The sequence below is a fragment of the Poromitra crassiceps genome, assembly GCF_964638095.1.
Source record: "Poromitra crassiceps genome assembly, chromosome: 5".
In the NCBI taxonomy this organism is placed as follows: domain Eukaryota; kingdom Metazoa; phylum Chordata; class Actinopteri; order Beryciformes; family Melamphaidae; genus Poromitra; species Poromitra crassiceps.
Window position 1 is genome coordinate 35,523,225 of NC_139642.1, and position 21,072 is coordinate 35,544,296.

Genomic DNA, 21,072 nt, shown 5'->3' on the forward strand with positions numbered 1-21,072 from the left:
GTTGTTTTACATCCCTGCACTACACCACTTCAATCAAGATTTGCAGTACGCCCAGAAAAGATGTGAATCCCCAAAGTTTAGAGTGTTCTCCCGTTGAGTTACTGTTTAGAGAGGCTGATTATAGGGGCCCGCGCTACCGCAGCTGACCACTGCGAGGCGCATTCTGTTTCCAAAAATGGCCGGAGTTTCGTCTCTTTCCTTCCATGCTCTTTGATAGATATAAGGTCCTCTCTGTCTGCATCGTGCCGCTGTTGTTGACGCAAGGGAGGCGTGCTACCGCAGCGCCTCTAGCGTCTGTTTCGAAAAAACGATGCAGCACCGGTTGCTGAACTGCGCAGCCGCGAAAACCAGAAATCCCCGGAAGAGAACGTCACTTCCTGGTTCTGCATCTGACGTGTCTAAACAGTTTTGCTCTGTGGTGAGCTTACCTACTCGTGGGGGATTTGTAATCTCTTGAAATATATCGGGTAAGATTTTATCTTTGAAGAGTAGCCAGGGCACTTCAAACATTTAACGCTACAGGCTCATTTATTTACTGCAGGTTTTCCGTCTCACGCTGATTTTATCCATGTTTGTTTTTGTGTTGTCTCGTAGATACGTGGTCGCAAGATGCTAGATTTCTTCACCATCTTCAGCAAGGGGGGGATAGTGTTGTGGTGTTTTCAGGGAGCCGGGGTGACTGAATCCTTCACCGGGCCTGTCAACGCGTTGATCCGCTCCGTGATCCTCCAGGTGAGCCGAGATGACAGCTCGCCGTGTGTGTGTGTGTTTTTCCATGTGTGAGTGGATCTTGGTAGCTAATGCTAACGCTAGGTAACGTTTAACCGATTGCGTAATATAAGGGTACTAAACAAGGGGTTTCTGAAGTGGGTTAAAGAATCATCCTAGGAGTTGTGAACTCAATTATTTTTATGGTCTACACTACCGATACTTGACCCTCACTGGTAACGTAGGAAGGCATGGGAAGCTAGACCAAACGTAAACTACAGCAGTGGCGTTTGCCTCCATCTGTCTGACATGAATAACGTTTTTTGTGATATTTCAGGAGCGAAGTGGAAACAACTCTTTTAACCATGAGGCCATGAGTCTTAAATACAAGCTGGATAATGAGTTTGAGTTGGTTTTTGTGGTAAGTCTCCCAATCACACACATAAATAAACTGATATCACACATTGTTGAGAGGTTGGTTGACTGTGAATCTCCTGCACCCTTTCACCCTCTTTGTCTCCGTCCAGGTGGGTTTTCAAAAGATCTTGACGCTGACGTATGTGGACAAGTTGATAGATGACGTTCAGCTTCACTTCAGGGATTGCTATAAGAATGAACTGGAGCACAAGGGGGTTTTGACGTTGCTCAACAGCAACTTTGAATTTATGGTTGACTTCAACATGCTTCTGAGGTAAAGATGGCACAATCAACAACAGGTTGATAACACAAAGGTACAAAATTAAATGAAATCACCCTTATGAGGGTTGTGTGTGTGTGTGTGTGTGTGTGTGTGTGTGTGTGTGTGTGTGTGTGTGTGTGTGTGTGTGTGTGTGTGTGTGTGTGTGTGTGCTCGCGCGCGAGAAAATAGTGTCAATATTATTCCCAGAAATGTCTTTTCAATATTCTTAGTGGTTCTTGGATGTATCAACAATCACACCAGTGAACCTGCTGATGCTAACATATGCTAAATGTTTTCAACAAGAGAGGCGGAGGAGAGCAGCAAAGCCCGAAGCCCCGTTTCTATGCGGACTTTTACAGAGTCCCAGAAGTCCCAAAAAACTGTGAAGTCGATGATCGAGACGAAGGGTGGGGACAAAGCCAAGGAACAGGGAGGCAAGAAGAATAAAAATGCCAAAAAAGAGGGTGCGTGTGGCTGTCAGACATGAATGGTTTCACATTTTAGATTAATAAACACACTTCTGAACTGGCCTACTTATTGTATGTGATAACTGGCAAGAAACTATGTAGCCAGTGTAACATTATTTCAATCTCAGCCCTGTGTTTGAAGCCCTTGAAGCGTTGTTTAGAAAATGAAGATGTTATCATGGTGATTGATATTTTGACATTTGATATTCATATCTTTTTTCCTTTTTTATCTCCCAGCTCCTGCAGCTGAGCCTGTCAAAGGGGATCAAGGCAAGGCCTCGTTGGCCAGCCAGAAGACGGTTGAGAATGGTAACCAGGTCTTAACAAAAGACGAGATCATTCAGAAGAACATAGAAGAATTCAAGCGCAAGCGCATGGCGGTACCTGTTGAGAAACCCAGGTCAGTGAACAGATACTCATGAAGAGTCAACCAAAACGTTAATTAGAGGTTGTTCATCCATTTACATTTCCAGTTATTTAGCTCACTTTCTTATCTAGAGTGACTGAATGAGTAGGCAGATAGCAATTTGTGTCTTGTTGACACTACCCACTCAAACCTGTCACCTTTCCGTCACAGGACAGTGGCCCTAATTATTTGAGTGCCTTTTGGTGATTATAGGATGTTTTGATCCACTTTGGAATCATGTCATATTTATGTTATATTATAATATATTGGATGATTATTATATATTAATTTGAGGATCTGTTTCAAAATGATGTGTTATATCATCCTCTTTAGGAACTGGGTGACCAAATTTGTTGAATTTGTAGTGACATTTACTCGACTTAAAGAGTTTTGGCTGGTATTTTTTTATGCATTGCTTACCGAACAACAAATCTGACGAAAATAACAAAGTCAACTATGCGTTTGCTCTACTCCAGTTCCCTTGTACCCTGGCCGCCCAGCCAGAACTCATTGGCTCCAATTGCAAGCTAAAAACCTTGAAATACAGATCATAAAGAAAGACATAGCTTCAATTAAAAGAAATCATTACTGTTCCCACAAAAAGTCAAGCTATTGTAGGACCAGGGACTATTTTTGGTGCTACGGAACTATTTTCATGAGATCACAAACTGGCTGGCCCGGTGCATCGCAATGATGAAATATGCTGCTCAGAGCAACACCATAGCTCTTTGACATTTTTATGCCTCCGCCGGCGATAGCCAGGCCGGAGGCATTATGGATCCGGGTTGTCCGTACGACGTTCGTTAACGCGATATCTGAGGAACGCGATATCTGAGGAACGCCTTGACGGAATTTAATCAAATTTGCCTTAAACATCCACTTAGACTCAAGGATGATCTGATTAGATTTTGGTGGTCAAAGGTCAAGGTCACTGTGACCTCTCGAACGCCATTTTCAAGCTTGTTAACGCGATATCTCAGGAATGCCTTGGCAGAAATTCATCAAATTTGCCTCAAACATCGACTTGGACTCAAGGATGAACTGATTAGATGTTGGTGGTCAAAGGTCAAGGTCACTGTGACCTCTCGAACGCCATTTTCAAGCTTGTTAATGCGATATCTCAGGAATGCCTTGACGGAATTTCATCAAATTTGCCTCAAACATCGACTTGGACTCAAGGATGATCTGATTAGATTTTGGTGGTCAAAGGTCAAGGTCACTGACCTCTCGAACACCATTTACAAGCTTGTTAACGCGATATCTCAGGATGCCTTGACAGAATTTCATAAAATTTGGCTCAAACATCGACTTGGACTCAAGGATGAACTGATTACATTTTGGTGGTCAAACCTCAAGGTCACTATGACCTCATGAACGCCATTCCCAAGTTCGTTAACACAATATCTCAAGAACGGCTTGATAGAATTTCTTCTGATTTGGCTCAAACTTCGACTTGGACGCAAGGATGAACTGATTCCATTTTGGTTATCAAAGGTCAAGGTCACTGTGACCTCTCGAATGCCATTTTCAAGCTTGTTAACGCGATATCTCAGGAATGTCTTGATGGAATTTCTTAGAATTTGCCTCAAACGTCCACTTGGACTCAAGGACATTTTGGTGGTCAAAGTTCAACCTCACTGTGACCTCACACACCCAATTTTCAAGCTCTGTAACGCAACATCTCACGAGCGCCTTGACGGAATTTCTTCCAATTTGCCTCAAATGGCGATTTGGTCTGTAGAATGAACTAATGGCGGAGGCATAAGTCCTGGCTGCTGGGACATGGCTTCATTGCGCACCAGATACATGGACGGAATTTGCTGGCAAAGCATAATCATTGCAGATGTTGTTATTTTCATAGGATTTGGTGACGGTTAGCAATGCATTAAAAAACACCAGCCTTATCCTTTAACTTTCATTTGACAACAGCTCAGAGACGTAAGTGGAGTGACACACAATGTATTATTGCTTCATCCTGATTAGATGTTCTTCCGTCTCAGTCACAGTAAGTCCCCGAAGCCTCAGAAGCCCAAGGAGAAACAGAGGCGTGTTTGGGACAATGCTGGTAGCAGCGCCAAGGAGCTGGACCACAGCAAGACAATTGGAATAGGTTCCCATGATGCTGGCGACCAGAGCCAGGATGCACAAATTGACTCTGTACGCACCCGTTAAAAAAATCATCTATATCAATATCAACCACTGTGTATCCCGCTGCATGTCTTGTTTTCATCATAGCTAAAGAGATGTCCGTTTTAATCAGATCAACACTGTTAACATAAAGTTCTCGATCACATGGGTGTGTTTTAGGGAATACAGCTAAGCTCCATGAAGGGAGAACTGCCTCCTGTGGATTATGAGTCCAGTGAGGAAGAGGAGGTGGTGGAAGAGGAGGAAGAGGAGAGGGTGGTGATCAATGAAACAAGCAAAAAAATGTAAGACCTTTTGCATTCTATTTTTAGATTCTTGTTTTAAAGTGTAATATTTACATATCTATGATGTTTATTTTTTCTTCCAAATATTTTCCATTATGCCTCAAGTTACACTGTAATAATCACGCCACTCTATTCATTTACTGTGATTCTTCTCAGGCCCAAAAAGGGTGGTGGTTTGTTTGGGATGCTGAAGGGCCTGGTGGGCTCCAAGAGCCTGTCTCAGGAGGATATGGAGCCAGTGTTGGACAAGATGAAGGACCACCTCATCGGTACGGCATCACATCTCTCTCTTTCTCTCACTGTCTGAATTGTATTTTTTTTTTTTTTATAGATTATTTCCATTTTTCACTTTTCTTGTGTGTGTGTGTGTGTGTGTGTGTGTGTGTGTGTGTGTGTGTGTGTGTGTGTGTGTGTGTGTGTGTGTGTGTGTGTGTGTGTGTGTGTGTGTGTGTGTGTGTGTGTGTGTGTGTGTGTGTGTGTGTGTGTGTGTGTGTGTGTGTGTGGTCTTGCAGCTAAGAATGTAGCAGCCGAGATTGCCTCCCAGCTCTGTGACTCTGTAGCCAAAAAACTGGAGGGCAAAGTCATGGGCACATTCACCAGTAAGTAACTTTTCACATCTATGGAACTAACATGTGCGCGCGCACCCCCACACACACGCAGATGCACACACACACACACACACACACACACACACACACACACACACACACACACACACACACACACACACACACACACACACACACACACACACACACACACACACACACACACACACACACACACACACACACACACACACACACACACACACAATAGGGCAGTTCTGCCCCTTGGTTTTACAGACACAGGATCTGATGTAAAACATCCCTTGTGTCATTAATCTGCATGAACTTAGAAACGTGGCTGAGATCAGTTATGTGTATAGCCCCTTATCACAAGCATGTCTCAAAGGGCTTTACATGGCATCATCACAGTCATATAGTACATCCTATATCTACACACATAGGTTACAGTACATACATCATATGCTGTACATACTACACATTTTACTTGATTCTATATGATTGATGATGATTTATTTATTTATTAAAGTGTCATGCACTCATTGTGCCCAACCCTCATGGGTTTCCAAGACACAAAATAAAATACAACAATACCACATTGCTACAATGGTACATGTAAAGTAACACAGGTCGCAGCTCAGCGTACTGCTCAGACAGCAATACAGAACAATACATCATTTACTAAACAAAAACTTCTGTCTTTACTCCCATGCCTGACAAATAAAATCTGCTGTGGGGAAGGTTCCTTTTTTTTTTAAACACAACTCAAGTTTCTCATAATCGTCCCAACTAAAAAAAGTCAACATAAATAGAGGACATTTTACTAAAGAGTACGTCCTTTGCGTCATCATAAGCAGTACAGTAGAACAAGAAATTAATTTCGCTTTCAATTTCACATAATTCACATAGTAAACAGAGTCTTATCGTCTTCAGGGGTAGCATTAGTGCTAATGGAAGAGTTCCAGAGCGCAGTTGAGCACACAGAGATCTTTTTCGTCTGTTCAAATCAAACTTCACATAGGGTTCTTCTACACAGTAACTGTCTTTTAAGAGACAATAAGTTCGTAGTTTTGGTTTATAACATAAGTCGACGGACCATTTATCTTTATAAAAACTAAACGTATTACTCATAGTCTCTCGGGTGTCACAAAGTAGCATGTTATGAAAGAAAAATGACAAATCATTCGAATAAAATAGGGATTTCAATTCATTTGCCCAGGGGTGATTATGGGCAACGTCCCAATTAAATATATTTTTAGTGAGTCTCTGATTAGACATTCATTCTATACATTGCAATACTACACAGCATATCTTTAGACTGTGGGAGGAAACCGGAGCACCTGAAGGAAACCCACGCAAACACGGGGAGAACATGCAAACTCCACACTCCTCTACCTTCGAACCCATGACCACCTTGCTGTGAGGTGACAGTGCTAACCACTGAGCCACCCTGCTGCTGCTCAAGGCAACAAGTATCAGTGTTACAAAGTCCAGTGCACATATTGCTTTACAGATAGTTCACTGAGTTAGGACCCAACGTCTCCTAGAGGCTCACAGTAAATTCTTGCTGCGAGCATGAGTAATTCACTCATCGCATCGCTGTCATAAGCCGCAACAGCAGCAGCAGCTTTGCCATCAACATCTATATCATATTAACTATATCATAACATCAAAACCAAACAATATCAATAGCAACAACAAGTATATATGCACAGTTTGGGAATTATAGGTAGTGTAGCGATGTTGTACGATCAGCTAAAGTGTCATCACTGGATTGGAAGTGTAATGGGCGAGTATATTGTGGTCAGTACCGAGGGGGTAACACCCACTCTCATTTCCTCTGACATCCAAGCCAGATTTCTACATACAGTAGATACAGTCGGTCACATTACTTCCGGTAACGTGTGTGTGCGTGGGCGTGGGGGAAAACAGCAGGATTTCCCCCACGCTGACCCATTGAGGCCATTTACACCTGGCATTAACATGCGTTTTCTGCCATCAGATTGCAATCCGATTGTATTTTATCACTTGAAAGTACAGGTGTAAACACCCCCAAAACGCATTGAAGAAGGATTGCAATCTGATCGGCCAAACCACCTCCGGAGGTGGTCAGGGACGCATTATGACAACATTTAACACAAGTGTAAATGCAATGCGTCCTCTCAAAACGCATTCAGCAACTACCGGAAATACATAATCTTCGGAAGTCGGTGACGGCGCGCACACCTGTCCTGAACGCAATTCCCTGGCAGCACCGCACCGGTGTGTGCCCTCATCTCGGAGGTTTTGCCACGGCTGTAACCACCTGTGTTGCGTTCAGGTAACATCCTAAATTACCATATTATACAATTGAGAGCATAATTTCTCTTTTATATCAACACTTCTCCTTTGGAAAAGGAGTGGAAAATGAAAGGAAAATGAGGGAGAAAGGGTTCGAACCCTTTCCCCCTCATTTTCCTTTCATATAAAAGATAAATTATGCTCTCAATTGTATAACATTGTAATTTAGGATGTTACCTGAACGCAACACAGGTGGTTACAGCCAATGACATGCACGTAAAACGTATGTAGGCTATGTGTGTGTGTCACGGACCCAGTGTGTCTCCCAGCTCCATGGGAGAAGAACCTACAGAGAAAACTGCTATATCGACACGTCTGAAAAACTACCTCATGAGAGCGCAAAAGCTTTTTGCAATATTTGGGAGGTTTTTCGAAATTTACGTGTTTGCATTACCCGATTTTTATTGCGATATTTAGTAATGGAAACACGGCTTACAGACAGGCCAAGGACAAGAACAAGAAAAGTGGCAGGGGCAGAGCAACGTGTCCTTTTTATAAAGAAATAGATGCAGTGCTGCGTGATCGGCCATCGTTTTGTCCAGGTGAAGGGGACATTCACTGCGCATTTGAGCTTAACAATAACCTCTATTTCCCTGTGCATGTATGCAAACATGCATGCACACGTTCAGGGAGCGCGCGCGTGATGACGTTCGAGCTGGAGAGCAATCGGATTGCAATCTGTTCACCCAAAACGCATGTTAGTGCCAGGTGTAAATGGAATCAGGCTGAAGTGATAAAATACAATCGGATTGCAATCTGATGGCAGAAAACGCATGTTAATGCCAGGTGTAAATGGCCTCATTGACCATGCGACTAATGACGAGACACCGCCTGAATGTACAGGCTCTCACCATTGTTTAAAAGCACAAGGGATAGTTGCATCAGATCCTTTGTATTAGTAAATGCACATGATAATGACTCATGATGCTGGGAATGACAGCCTTTCTCCTTACGTGTGCGTGTGTGTAGCTGTGACCTCAACGGTAAAGCTGGCCCTGCAGGATTCGCTGGTGCAGATCCTGCAGCCCAAGCGTCGGGTGGATATCCTGAGAGATGTGCTGGATGCGCGCAGCCAGCGGCGGCCTTTTGTCATCACATTTTGCGGTGTCAATGGAGTGGGCAAGTCCACCAACCTGGCCAAGGTGAGATTGACTGCAGCTACTTGGCTCCAGAACAGTGGATCTCAGTCCATCTCTGACTTGTTTTATTCAAGTAGCTGGCATTTGCTAATTACTCCAATCCTTTGGCACCAGTGTGGAAAAATATCTGTGTGTGACTGACGGGATAAAGCTGCTGAAATAGTAATCGATGTGCAGTTTCATGTCAATTCCCTCCTGCCTGTGCTTGATTTCCTGTGGCTTGCTAATGTTAAGGTCAGCGTTTCCGCTAGAAAAAAATTGGTCCCGGACATGTGTCCTGGGGGATTTCAGTTTAGCGGACAGATGGGAGAAATTCTGGTCAAATATTTGATCTGTGTTTATTGATCATAAAAACAATTGTTAGGCAGACTATATATGAGGAATCAGCGTGACGTCATCAAAATCTCTTATCAGTCTAAAGTACAATAGTAAGTTTTCCTTTTATGGTAGCTGTCATTTTTATAGGGGTGTCAAATTGGTGGGTATCTTAATTTGGAAAGCAAGGTGGTGGTTTCCTGTTAATTCTTATCAAGCATTTGTCCTCTCAACATGTCTGTGTGAACTAACCCCCCCCCCCCCCCCCCCCCCCCCCTCCTCGTTGTGAAGATCTCCTTCTGGCTGATAGAGAATGGTTTCACTGTGCTGATCGCAGCCTGTGACACGTTCCGTGCCGGGGCAGTGGAGCAGCTTCGCACACATCAGCGGCGCCTGAACTCCCTGCACCCTCCGGAGATGCATGGGGGGCGGCCGGTGGTCCAGCTCTATGAGAAGGGCTACGGGAAGGATGCCCCTCAAATTGCTATGGAGGCCATTGCCTATGGTAAAATAGTTGCATCCTTGATAAGTGATTGTTAATTGATGGAATCTGTACTAGTGAACGTCAAGTCTTACGGCCAGAATGATATGATGTCCATGTGGGCATGAAACTATTAGAAACTATTGATACACTATGTGCTAATTGCTTCACGCGTCTTCTCTCCAGCTCGCAACCAGGCCTTCGACGTGGTGCTGGTGGACACCGCAGGGCGTATGCAGGACAACGGCCCACTGATGACAGCGCTGGCCAAGCTCATCGCTTTCAACATGCCGGACCTGGTGCTGTTTGTCGGGGAGGCTCTGGTGGGCAATGAGGCTGTTGACCAGCTGGTAAGACACAGCATGCACTGAGAGGAAGTGTCCTACATGAAAATGCCATTCATTTTTATAATTATATGGCCAGCTGGTACGAGAATAAGCATAAAGGCGTGGAAAGCAAAGGCTGGATCACCTTTGGTCTTTTGGCTAAACTTTGGGCTTTATACTTGGTAGGTTTTATTGACTTTGTAGGTTTCTTAAAGCCCCAATCAGTAACTTTTTCCACCTTAATAATATAACAGCTTTTTAGTCATTGAAGATGGTCTAGTAGTGTATTCTAATAGGGAGAATGTCGCCTCTATTAGTCCCACACCGCCCTCCAAAGGCCTCTCCTGGCACTAAGCATTTGTGTGCCAGCGTCCCGGAGACAGCATGAGTGGCATACCGCGCATGCTGCTGTGTACAGCGGAAGTGCGGCGTTCATGAAAACAAGGAAGTCACTCGATAGACATATAGACACATAGAGCTTTCTGGCGCTGTTTTGTTGACTTTGAACGGCAATATCGATACCGATACTATTGCACCCAGAGGGCGCAGTTTCTCCAATAGCAAAACTTGGAAAAGTTGCTGATTGGGGCTTTTAACATCTTGCCAAAAGGACTGCTGTTGAAAATTAGCCAGCTGGCTAATACATTTACAGAAATGTTTATTGTGTGTCGTCCTTATAAATTAATGAATAAATCAATCAATCAATCAATCAATCAATATACACAGAGTAGAGGCTCATGTTGAGAATAATTGTCATGAAACAATGTGACATTTATTTCTCAAACTGTCCAGCTGAGGTCGGTGTTGCTCCACCTTGGCCTTATCTGCTGTCTCGTTTCACATGCTAAAGCCATCAACATGTTTGTACAGATGCCTGGTTTTGCACTTCCACAGCAGTTTCTAAGATGGCACTGGGCGAGCGTCCGCCTGTCTCAGTAGCTCCTGGCTGACACCCTCCCCTCTATTTGCCCCTGAATAGATCTTTCTCTTCCTTATGTCCTCAGCTAAAGTTCAATCAGGCTCTGGCGGACCACTCCAATTCTAACAAGCCTCATCTCATTGATGGAATTGTTCTCACCAAGTTTGACACTATCGATGACAAGGTATTTCTACACTTTCTCTTGAAATTCACTGTCAAAACTGTCTGATTTGTATCATGTGCTTTTGCACAGGAAAAATGTTAACTACCGGTAACTATAAAGTTACACTAAATAAAGTTGCAGCCATGCACTTAATGATCTTGTTTTATTGACTTTCATGACTTTAATGTTCATGGTTTGCTCTCTTGACACGCGAGTACGTTGGCATTTGATAGTCTCCCTCCCTCCTCCACAGGTTGGCGCTGCCATCTCCATGACTTACAGCACAGGCCAGCCCATCGTGTTTGTGGGCACAGGGCAAACCTACAACGACCTGCGCAGCCTCAACGCCCGCGCTGTGGTCAGCGCCCTGATGAAGGCTTGAGTGGCTGCATGTTCTGTTGCTTCTTCATCCTCGCAACAAAACCAACCAAGCTTTGCCACGCCGCTGTGAGATGTTCCGGCCCCGCTAACATGCGTTTCTCGTCCTCCTGTCCCGCCCCCTCCACTTTGCAAACAAACGAACTCAAGATGACCGAGAGAAAATTGCGCTATAATGCCAGAGAAACCTCCGTTTGCATAATTTCTCCACTTTTGGGCCAAATTGAAAAGTACCTCAGTTGTGCTTAAGCTTTGCAAAAATGACTCTCATGAAGTCACATACAAATGACATTTGACTTGACTTCTAGCCAATGGACCTAGGATATAAATGTCATCAAGTTACTGGTTTACACAGTAGCGATTTCTCTACCTGGCATTTTGTCAGTCAGTTTTCCCCCTTCATGTAAATGAGGTCAGGTTAGAAAGGCTTGCTGGATGTGACAATTCAGCAGCTGCCTGTTCCTGAGGAAAGCTTAGTGACCATAGTGCCTATCTGTCTCCCCAGTTAACTTGTCACTGCGGTGGTCATCCATCGGTTCAAGTCAGAAACGACTTACTCCTATTCTAGAGGATCAGTCTGCATAACTAATTGTTAGAATTTCTAACATCTAATAAGTCAAAACAGTTGGCCAGAGAGCAGGTGTCAATGTGTCAGCAGTCAGCACAGCACTTGACAAGTCAGGGGGCAATGCACTCCCCTTACAGGCTTACTGTAAAAGGAAACAGTGAATCACCTCCTCACCCTCCCTTGTTAAATCTGAAACATTTCCATGCTGCCTGTGAGTAAATCAGTGTCATTCTTATCAAGACTGGTCCTCTATGAAATGGGACCGGTCACCTATGTCTCCTGAACCCAGCACCAACTGTGGTACTGCAGCTCTGGGTGGAGTGTTCTATGAAAGTCTTTTACTAGATCGCCTCCCTTCCTAACACTCAACTAACACCAGTTTTCTTTAGAAAATGGAGACTTTGTTCCCTCAGTTTAGTAGAGGAAAAGTGAAAATATATTTTGTAAATTTATTTTTTAGCTCTTGTCATCCGCGGATTTCAAAAGACTACACTTTCAGATGTGGTCAGTTGAAGTTCTATGGACCTGTTATTTATTCCCCCCCCTCCTTTGATTTACTCTCCATTTGTAAGAGGACATAAGTCTTAAATATCTCCAGCCCCCTTTAATTTGTGGTAGTGCAATAAGAGAGAATCAAGAGTTATACAGAAGATTTGTGCTAATTTATGAGAATGTAAACATTTCTAAATAAAGCTTCTATATGGTACAACAGCTTGTAAAGTGGAAATTGTTTTGTCATACGTTGTGTAAAGGCACATGGTCTGTGGCCCTCAGGGTCTAGACTGCTATGAACAAGCGTGATCAGATTCGGTATCAGAGGGCATGCACACATAACAGGACACATGGGATACCAAAGGCTTTATTTTGAAAATAGCACTTAGATCATACATGGGCAACATACAAATACGGCCACAGGCCCGCGATGGAATTGCAAAAAAAAACAGTGCACTTGAACGCAACATGCAATATACCCGCTGAATAAGTGTCCAAATGTTCATGTAATTCTGGGCAATACTCTTCTGTTATAGCATTTCAGTCTGAAATATGGAATATCTTTCAATAATATTTATGACTAAAAGGCTAAAAGTAATCTCATGTGTAAGAAATTACTGTTCTACATTGAAGTAGAAATTTAAATAATTATCTTGTTGGTTTTGGATTTATTTAGCTTCAAGAGTCCATTTTTGTTCTTGTGTGACCCTCAACACAGGCTTTGAGAATCCCGGGCCACTTACTGATACTTATGCTTAAATTAACCCACTCATATTCTGGTTTATTTCAAGAAAAACTTTTCGGCTAGTGGAAATTCTAATTGGCTGGTAACTTTAAAATCTAGCAGCCATATTGGCAGGTGGTGAAAAAAGTAAATTTCATGCCCTGCAGGGAGAGCAGGTGGTGACATAGGAGTGAGTGAGGAAAAGGATCAAATATTGGTGGTTAAGACTGAATAATGACATCACAATTGTCAATTTAAAATGAGTTATTCCTCTAAACCTGGCTTCAAATGCCCCAAATTTTTCGTGCTGGCGCCGTTCAGCCCTCAGCAAAATCTGGTAGCGAGGAAATTTTTTTGTGGCCCTCTCTATCATCAAAGTTGCCCATCCATGGGTTACGGCATGACAATATTTGTTCGGCCCCCGGCAACAATCTGGGTTTCTCATGTGGCCCCCCATGAAAAATAGTTGCCCACCCCTGACTTAGATGTAATTGCCATTGCATGCTGAAGAACTGTTGCCTGAAACATCCGTTGTGTAAATTCATCAACTTGGAGTGCTGTCCTTTTCCTTATTTGATTTATAGATGATTTATGGATTTGGAATCCAGGCAGCACCCAGTTAGCCTACTGCAAAGCCGTGACTTGAGTGTGTTGCACCTCATTTTCTATGAAAATAGCACTTATTAATGCTAAAAGATGTCAGAAAACAGTACACATGCAAAATTGCATAGCTGTGGCCAGCCAGAATTCTTGAAACAAACAGAGTCCACATTGCCAAATTTATAAAATAGATAGATTATACCATGTGTGTAAGTAACCTCGCATCACCAGGCTCTCTCAGGTACGTGTTACACACACACACAAAACTTGGCTTTTTAACCTCCTGAGTCCCGACCCCATTAGCTGCATTGGATTTTTGATTTCTCTTTGCTATTTGGGATTATTTCGGAAAACTAAGTAGCCTACTAATAAAAATAAATAAAAAGTAAGTAGAAAATAGTTAAAAATTATGTCCTCATAAGGTCACTGTTACGTTCTCACCCGAAAAATATTAAAACTAAAACAGTTTGGGTTTTTTGGCTTGAAAATAGCTTTTTGGCAAGTCTAAAAATGACTACGGTAGGCGTAATCTATTTCCGTGTCTAAAACCGGAAAGACGATTACAAAATGAAAAATGCAGAAGCATCCTTGTATGGGCAAAGAATACATTTTGTGTGCTTCAGATCACAGCACTCGGCTTTTTAATAAACAATAAACTCTGGGTTAGGGTTAGGGTGTATATCATCACCTCTGTGGGAAATGAGTATGGTCAGATACTCATCAGTGTGCTGACCGCTCAGGAGAGAGCTGGCCTGGACACCATGGCAGAGACCAGGTCACCGTTTGGTCCTTCCATACATGTGGAAGACCTCAAAAGGGACACAGATGCGGTAAGCACATGAGTTGGCATGAGTTTGGTCACACCCCCTAAAAAGTTTGCCCATGGCGCATCGTCTCCATAGTCTCCCCCCTAGAAATGAGCGTGCGAAGTGTGCTCATTTCAAGTGTTAATATTTACTTGATGAATTATTTAAATTAAGTGTCTTCGTCTTGCTCCCAGTTGTTGTGCTCAGCCAGCCGCTCAGCATTTGCCCACAGTCTTCCTGAAGTAAAAAAAAAAAATGGCACGGGTGATGGCGGTCAGTGTGGCAACAGTGACATCATCAGCAGGTGGAGTGGAAGACCCCGCCCACCCTGGCTCCCTGCCCAACCAGGTTGTTGTATTCGGTGACGGCCTTCTCCGTCTGCAGGACTCTGACCTCCACGCCTTTCTGCCTCACAAAGTCCAGAGTGGAGGAGGGAACCTGGAGGAGAGGAGAGTTTCATTAATAATGTGTCATCTAACACTTCTAATGGGATGGTGGGCAGCAGTAACCTGACTCTGCCAGACGGGGGCCTCGACTTATATACCTTCCTGTATATAGCCTGCCTATATGGGCCAAATTACACACAAGCAGAAAGTATTGTTATATGCAAAGCTACATTTGGCATTGTGTGGTGAGCAGTGTTGGGCAAGTTACTCAGGAAGTGTAATCAGTTACTTATTACTGACTATCAATCAATCAATTTTATATTTATATATTGTCGCGCCAAATCATGACAAGAGTTATCTCAAGGCGCTTTACAAATAGAGCAGGTAGGAGGCCAGGCTCTTTATTTTAGACCCAATAATTCAAACAATTCTCACATGCACTGGCTATTATCATGTGGCAATTGAAACCATTTCCCAACAAGAGCAGCACTTGGCGACGGCGGCAAGGGGAAGACCCCTTTACCGGGGAAGAAAACCTTGAGCAGCCCTGGCTCTTGGTGGGCGTTCATCTGCCATGAGCGGTTGGGTTAGAGAGCCAGCCAGCGCTGGAGAAAGTACGGTAATGCAGTAACTTGAAGTTACTTGGATCAGTAAGTTATACTAACTGTAATATAATTACTTTTTGGAAATTGTAATCCCTTACATCACTCGTTACTGGGTTACTGGGGGATGTAAGTTACTGCCCAACACTGGTGGTGAGTCGTTTTTGAGATAAACAACATTGTTTCAGGTCTGCATCAGATCAGTCACTATGGGGCAGAGGTGGAGGAAAAGAGTCATGGCTATGGTTATACGAACTTTTGCAACCTGGAAAACAGAGCAGTATTTAGGATTCTGCCAAGGAAAAACCTACCTCACACCAGGTGTTATTGAACAACAGCTAATTTAAAAGCTTTCGTGAACTGGATAAAGGTTGAATCAATTGGTGCCAGAGAGAAGCAATGTTTTTTTTTTTACATGTATATGTTTCAGATTATTACCTTGCTGAAGGATACTTCAACAGAGATGGTCACATGGGGAATTACAACCTGGCCCTCCTGTTGAGGGATGACCCCACCAACCACTGAGCCTTCCTGCTGACAAAAACTGCGACTCCGGTGGGACTCGAACCCACAACCTTTGAATTACCTCTCCCTTCTTCAACTAGAAGTCCAATGCGCTATCCATTGCGCCACGGAGCCAGACGATTCACATCTGTGACTCATTGCCTCATGTGAGGTGGAAACCACACAGCCATGACTGTATTAGCCCCGCTGTCTATCCGAGTTCACCAGCCCAATGTTTATGATATGATATGATATTTTCATTTATATTGCGCCCCTCAGACAACTTTTACATTGGTCCGGGGCGCAGCCCGAGGAAAAAAAAAGAAAAGAAATGAAAAGACAGGACAATGGAGACAGGGGACAATGGAGACAGGGAACAAGGTCGACGGACAGACAGAGAACATAAGTACACCTCAGACGCACAACACAACAGCAAAATAACTCAGTGATCATCTGGAGCGAAAAGGTGGGTTTTGAGCAAGGCCTTAAAAGTCTGTAAGGTGTTGGCAGACTTGATGTTCAACGGGAGCTTATTCCACAGTGTCCGCGCCATCACTGCGAAAGCCCGGTAACCCCTTGTCACCAGTTTGGCTCGCGGGACCCTCAGACACAGTTGGTCATTTGATCTGAGGGACCTGGAGCTGACGGATTTGACTAGGAGTTCCTCAATGTAGGCCGGGGCGAGACCGTTGAGGGCTTTGTGCACGAACATCAGCGTCTTAAATATGACTCTCTTCCTCACTGGGAGCCAATGGAGAGAGACAAGAACTGGGGAGATGTGGTCCCTCATTCTGGTGCCTGAGGCCAGCCTGGCAGCAGCATTTTGGACGCGCTGGAGGGGGTAGATGGTTTTATCAGGAAGACCAGAGTAGAGGGAATTGCAATAGTCCAATCGTGAGAAAATGAGCATGATGATGACTTTCTGAAGGTCACTGGGGGAAAGGAAGGATTTGATTTTTGCAATGATGCGCAGTTGAAAGAAACAGGATTTTACCACTGATCTCACTTGATGGTCGAAGTTGAGATCCGAGTCAAATAAGACTCCAAGGTTTTCTCACAGTGGGTTTCACCAAGGAGGAGAGGCTTCTCATGTTACTGAAGATCTGAGTGACTGAGGTGGTGCTGCCAAACAGAATTATCTCCCCCTTGTTCTCATTCAACTGCAGGTGGTTTTGTGACATCCAATCCTTGATGTTGCCCAGGCAGGTCTTCAGGCGGTCTAGACCTGTGGAGTCAGCTGTTGTGAGTGGGAGGTAGATCTGTGTATCATCGGCGTAGCAGTGTAAGGAGATGTTGTGCCGTGTAATGATTTGACTGAGGGGGAGCATGTAGAGATTGAAGAGGATGGGTGCCATGATTGAACCCTGTGGGACCCCACAGGTGAGGTTGGCTTGCTGAGAGGAGAAGTTGGCTAGACTCACCGAGTAGGTTCTATTGTTTAGGTAGGATCTGAACCAGGAGAGGGGGGTGTTGGTGATGCCAACCCCCTGTTGGAGGCGGTCAGTGAGGGTGGAGTGGTCCACTGTGTCAAATGCTGCACTCAGGTCGAGGAGGACCAGCGCAGCACATTTCCCAGTGTCCACGGTGAGGAGAAGGTCATTGAGGACCTTCAGGAGGGCTGACTCAGTGCTGTGTCCTGCCCTAAACCCAGACTGAAATTTCTCCAAGATGTTGTTCCTCTTGAGGTAGGGCATCAGCTGACTGAGGACAGCCTTTTCCAGGATTTTTGATAGAAAAGGCAGTTTGGAAATGGGCCGGTAATTACTGAGGAGGGTGGGGTCTAAGCTGGGTTTCTTGAGGAGAGGTTGAACCACTGCGTGTTTGAGGCAGGATGGAACGGTACCAGTAGCCACTAGCCAGGGAGTTATTGACAATGCCAAGGATGTGAGGACCCACGGTGTCAAAAACCTCCTTGAGGGGGGCAGGGAGGGGGTCCAGGGGGGATGAAGCTGGCCTCAGTGAAGAGACGATCTCAGAGAGGGAAGAGAGCGTAATGGGCTCAAAACTCGCGAGGGTGGATGAGCATCCCTGAGTGGTGGCTAGGTCCTGTGTGGAATGTGGGATATTTCTTCTGATAGTCTCCACTTTTTCTGAGAAAAAGGACAGAAATTCCTCACACTTAGCGGGGGATGGATCCTGGACAGATCCTGGAATGATTACATGTATGTTTGCTGACTGCATATAAACTGGATGAGTGAGGATGCTGAATAGCTCATTCAAAGTCACTGTTGACATCCCCTCACCTGCAGAGCCTCCCTCATGCCTCTGCCGATGACCAGCGTGTCTACTCCCACCTTCAGGACTTCCTCTAGATCGGCTGGCTGCACTCCTGGGCTGTGCTGTGGTGGGGAGCAGAGATTCACACATTACATTTATTTTATTTTGGTGGATTACTCCTTTAAGTTGTTTTAATGATTAAAACAAATATTGTATTTGTTTTCTTGTTTATGTTGTATTTTATACTTTGTCGTCTCTACCTGCATTTACACTTTCTTGTTGGCATTTTTCAGCCATTTTATATGTATGTGTGCAAATGAAAATAAAAAAACTTAAGTAATCCACCTAAATTGAATGGCAACTGGCAGTCACTTTCCTGCTCCTATTGTAAAGATCTAGAATTATGGGGGGGGGAATGAAGCTAATATAGGCTTTCCAGAACATATCTGACAACCATAAGGCTATTTCAGGTGCTTTTTTTTAGGGAGGGGGGCAATCTGGGAAACCAGAGTTTATTTTTATTTGAAAAATAGACTCTGGGACAGTCACAGCCCTACCATTTCCCCCAGCTTCCTGTACAGCGCGCCTCTCCTGCCACCATCACTTCCTTTTCCACGTCCGTGCTCCACTGTTTACAGTCTAGCAACTTGCACCGCGACTTTCCAGTAATTTTCCACAGTTGTTGTAAGACGAGTTGACGTCTTCTATGCAGTGTGTTATTATCAAATAGCCGAAATGGATGCGGAAAAGGTAGTGACGGTGGCAGGAGAGGCGCGCTGTACAGGAGGCTGGGAAGAACAGTAGGGCTCTCCCAGAGTCTATTTTTCAAATAACAATAGACTCTGGGTTCCCAGATTGGGGGGTTGGGGACCCACAACTCTTGATGTGTAATCCAGTAGAGGCTGGTGACAACTGACAACACTAAAGGAGGACTAGGAATGTGCACGCATGCAGACACACACACACACACACACACACACACACACACACACACACACACACACACACACACACACACACACACACACACACAATCAGGTAGGTTGTCTGAATGATGAGTCGGTCTCAAGAAAGGCCAATATTTAAATTAGGCTGTAGGCTATTGTGGACAGGCTTTAGAAAGCAGAATGTGTATCAATTTAACTAAGGAAAAGGGCAAAGATAAATGTAAATGATGTTTCTGGTCTATTTAAAACTAAACGGGGAGGAGTGTCATCGTGGCTCTCTGGGTCCCGTCCTGCGGCCTCACCTGAGTCCCGGTCTCTCTCCAGTCCCAGGCTCGGCTACCTCCAGGCCAGACTTTACAGTCCTTGTAGGTGGAGGAGCATCCCTTCACCTTTATCTGACCCCAGGACACTGACGCGATCTCTGCTGAAGACATGGTGCAGTGGCGCCTCCTGCTGACTGGCCGAGGGGATGTGAGGTTGTAAACAAGGATGTTGTTAGCAGTATGAATGGCATCAAAACATGGCAATATAAACCGAACACCTAACTCATAATCCATCTTTTTACTTGCACAAAATTGAGTTTACCTTAACCCTTAACATCTTTACAGAGTGGTAAATATTAAAAGAGGAGTAAACCTACAATCAATAACGTTAACTTGTCAGTAGCCAATGTCAGCTTAAAAAAGTTTTGTAACGGTATACTACGCTATAGACCAAATCAGCGGGATGTTTACATTTACTTCCGGGTACCCCTGAGGTCCACACATTATAATGGCGGTGGACGGCACAAACTGACGTGTTGAAGACAAAAACAGACAAAGAAGACAAAAATGGTTCGTCCATGTTGTGTTGTTGTTTAATATCATTCATAACAACACTTTCACTAACGTTAGTGGAGACCAGACTAGCTAATTTACCTGTTGGACCAGACTAGAGTAGACTTTAAGCTAAATTAAATTGACGTGGCGTCAGTAGCTCTGTCTGTACCAGGCTCTTTCTCGCCGAGAAGAGCCTGGTGACGCGAGGTTACTCTGTCTGTAACGTAAAAAAACAGCGAGTTCGACAGTCAAACAAACGTTATTAGCTAGCTAACACTACATAAAACAAACACAGAAGAAAGGCTAGATACGTCGGACAAGCATGTTTACCAACCGTTTAACCATTTAAATTGAAAGTAGTCGGCCGAAAACAACGAGAGGGTTTGACAGCATTTATTTGACAACACGCACATTTAAACCTGCCGCCTTCCCCAAGTGGTACCCGGAAGTAAATTTGTTTACATGGTGACGTCACGGTGATTTGGTCTATTCCACAAATTCAAATGCGGTGTTGATAGTGGGCTTTCTAGTCACTAGACCCCGTAACTACTTTCCATTCTACTTAACGTTAAAGCTAACAGAGTTAGCGTTACATTACCGAATTCGTTGTTATTTAGCAAAACTTCTTTTTAACGTTAGCGACTGTTTCTTACGAACACATTTACCATGCTAGCAGGGTAACAAACACATTATGCTATTCAGTCAGATAGTAACGTTACTTGTTGTATTGTTTATGTAACGCTAGGCGTTAGTGGCTAACGTAGGCTACTTGTTTGAGCAGTGATGTTGACAAATGCTTGCTAGCTCACGTGTTAGCCAATAAAGCAGTCAATGAACAAAACGTTAACACACAATTTTGTCTATTTTTATAATGTTGAAGAAAATGCCAGACTTGTCAATAGTTTAATGTGGACAAAATCAAACAGACAGGTAACGTTTAGTCTTCCTCTTACCTCTGGATGAAGTGATGTCCCACTAACCTCGCGTGACCAGGCGAGCCTGGCCTCGTTTACAAGTGAATTTGTCACCCTGCCTGTTTCCGGCCTAGAGCCCGCCCTAGACAGGAAACAGCGGAAATAGCTAGTTAAC

At 44.1% G+C, this 21,072-nt stretch overlaps 2 protein-coding genes across 3 annotated transcripts; one reads left to right on the top strand and one right to left on the bottom strand.

The window, feature by feature from the left end:
* Positions 1-389: 389 nt before the first annotated feature.
* LOC310777190 (signal recognition particle receptor subunit alpha-like) lies at positions 390-12,579 on the top strand. The gene is made up of 15 exons (XM_083637467.1): positions 390-467; positions 595-732; positions 1,046-1,129; positions 1,236-1,399; positions 1,691-1,851; positions 2,092-2,254; positions 4,261-4,417; positions 4,568-4,692; positions 4,849-4,961; positions 5,205-5,291; positions 8,568-8,740; positions 9,344-9,557; positions 9,720-9,883; positions 10,864-10,962; positions 11,195-12,579. The coding sequence occupies exons 2-15, from the start codon at positions 610-612 to the stop codon at positions 11,321-11,323; spliced, it is 1,956 nt and encodes a 651-aa protein (XP_083493593.1). The 5' UTR covers positions 390-467; positions 595-609; the 3' UTR covers positions 11,324-12,579.
* A 154-nt stretch (positions 12,580-12,733) lies between these two features.
* On the bottom strand, positions 12,734-20,953 carry LOC310777543 (mth938 domain-containing protein-like). 2 transcript variants are annotated; one of them, XM_083637905.1, is made up of 4 exons: positions 20,937-20,953; positions 19,468-19,622; positions 18,245-18,340; positions 12,734-14,947 (listed from the first exon to the last, which is right to left on the bottom strand). In XM_083637905.1, the coding sequence occupies exons 2-4, from the start codon at positions 19,597-19,599 to the stop codon at positions 14,807-14,809; spliced, it is 369 nt and encodes a 122-aa protein (XP_083494031.1). In that variant the 5' UTR covers positions 19,600-19,622; positions 20,937-20,953; the 3' UTR covers positions 12,734-14,806. The 2 variants fall into 2 exon arrangements, with proteins under 2 accessions (XP_083494031.1, XP_083494032.1); XM_083637906.1 differs by lacking the exon at positions 12,734-14,947 and adding an exon at positions 17,969-18,091.
* Positions 20,954-21,072: the final 119 nt, after the last annotated feature.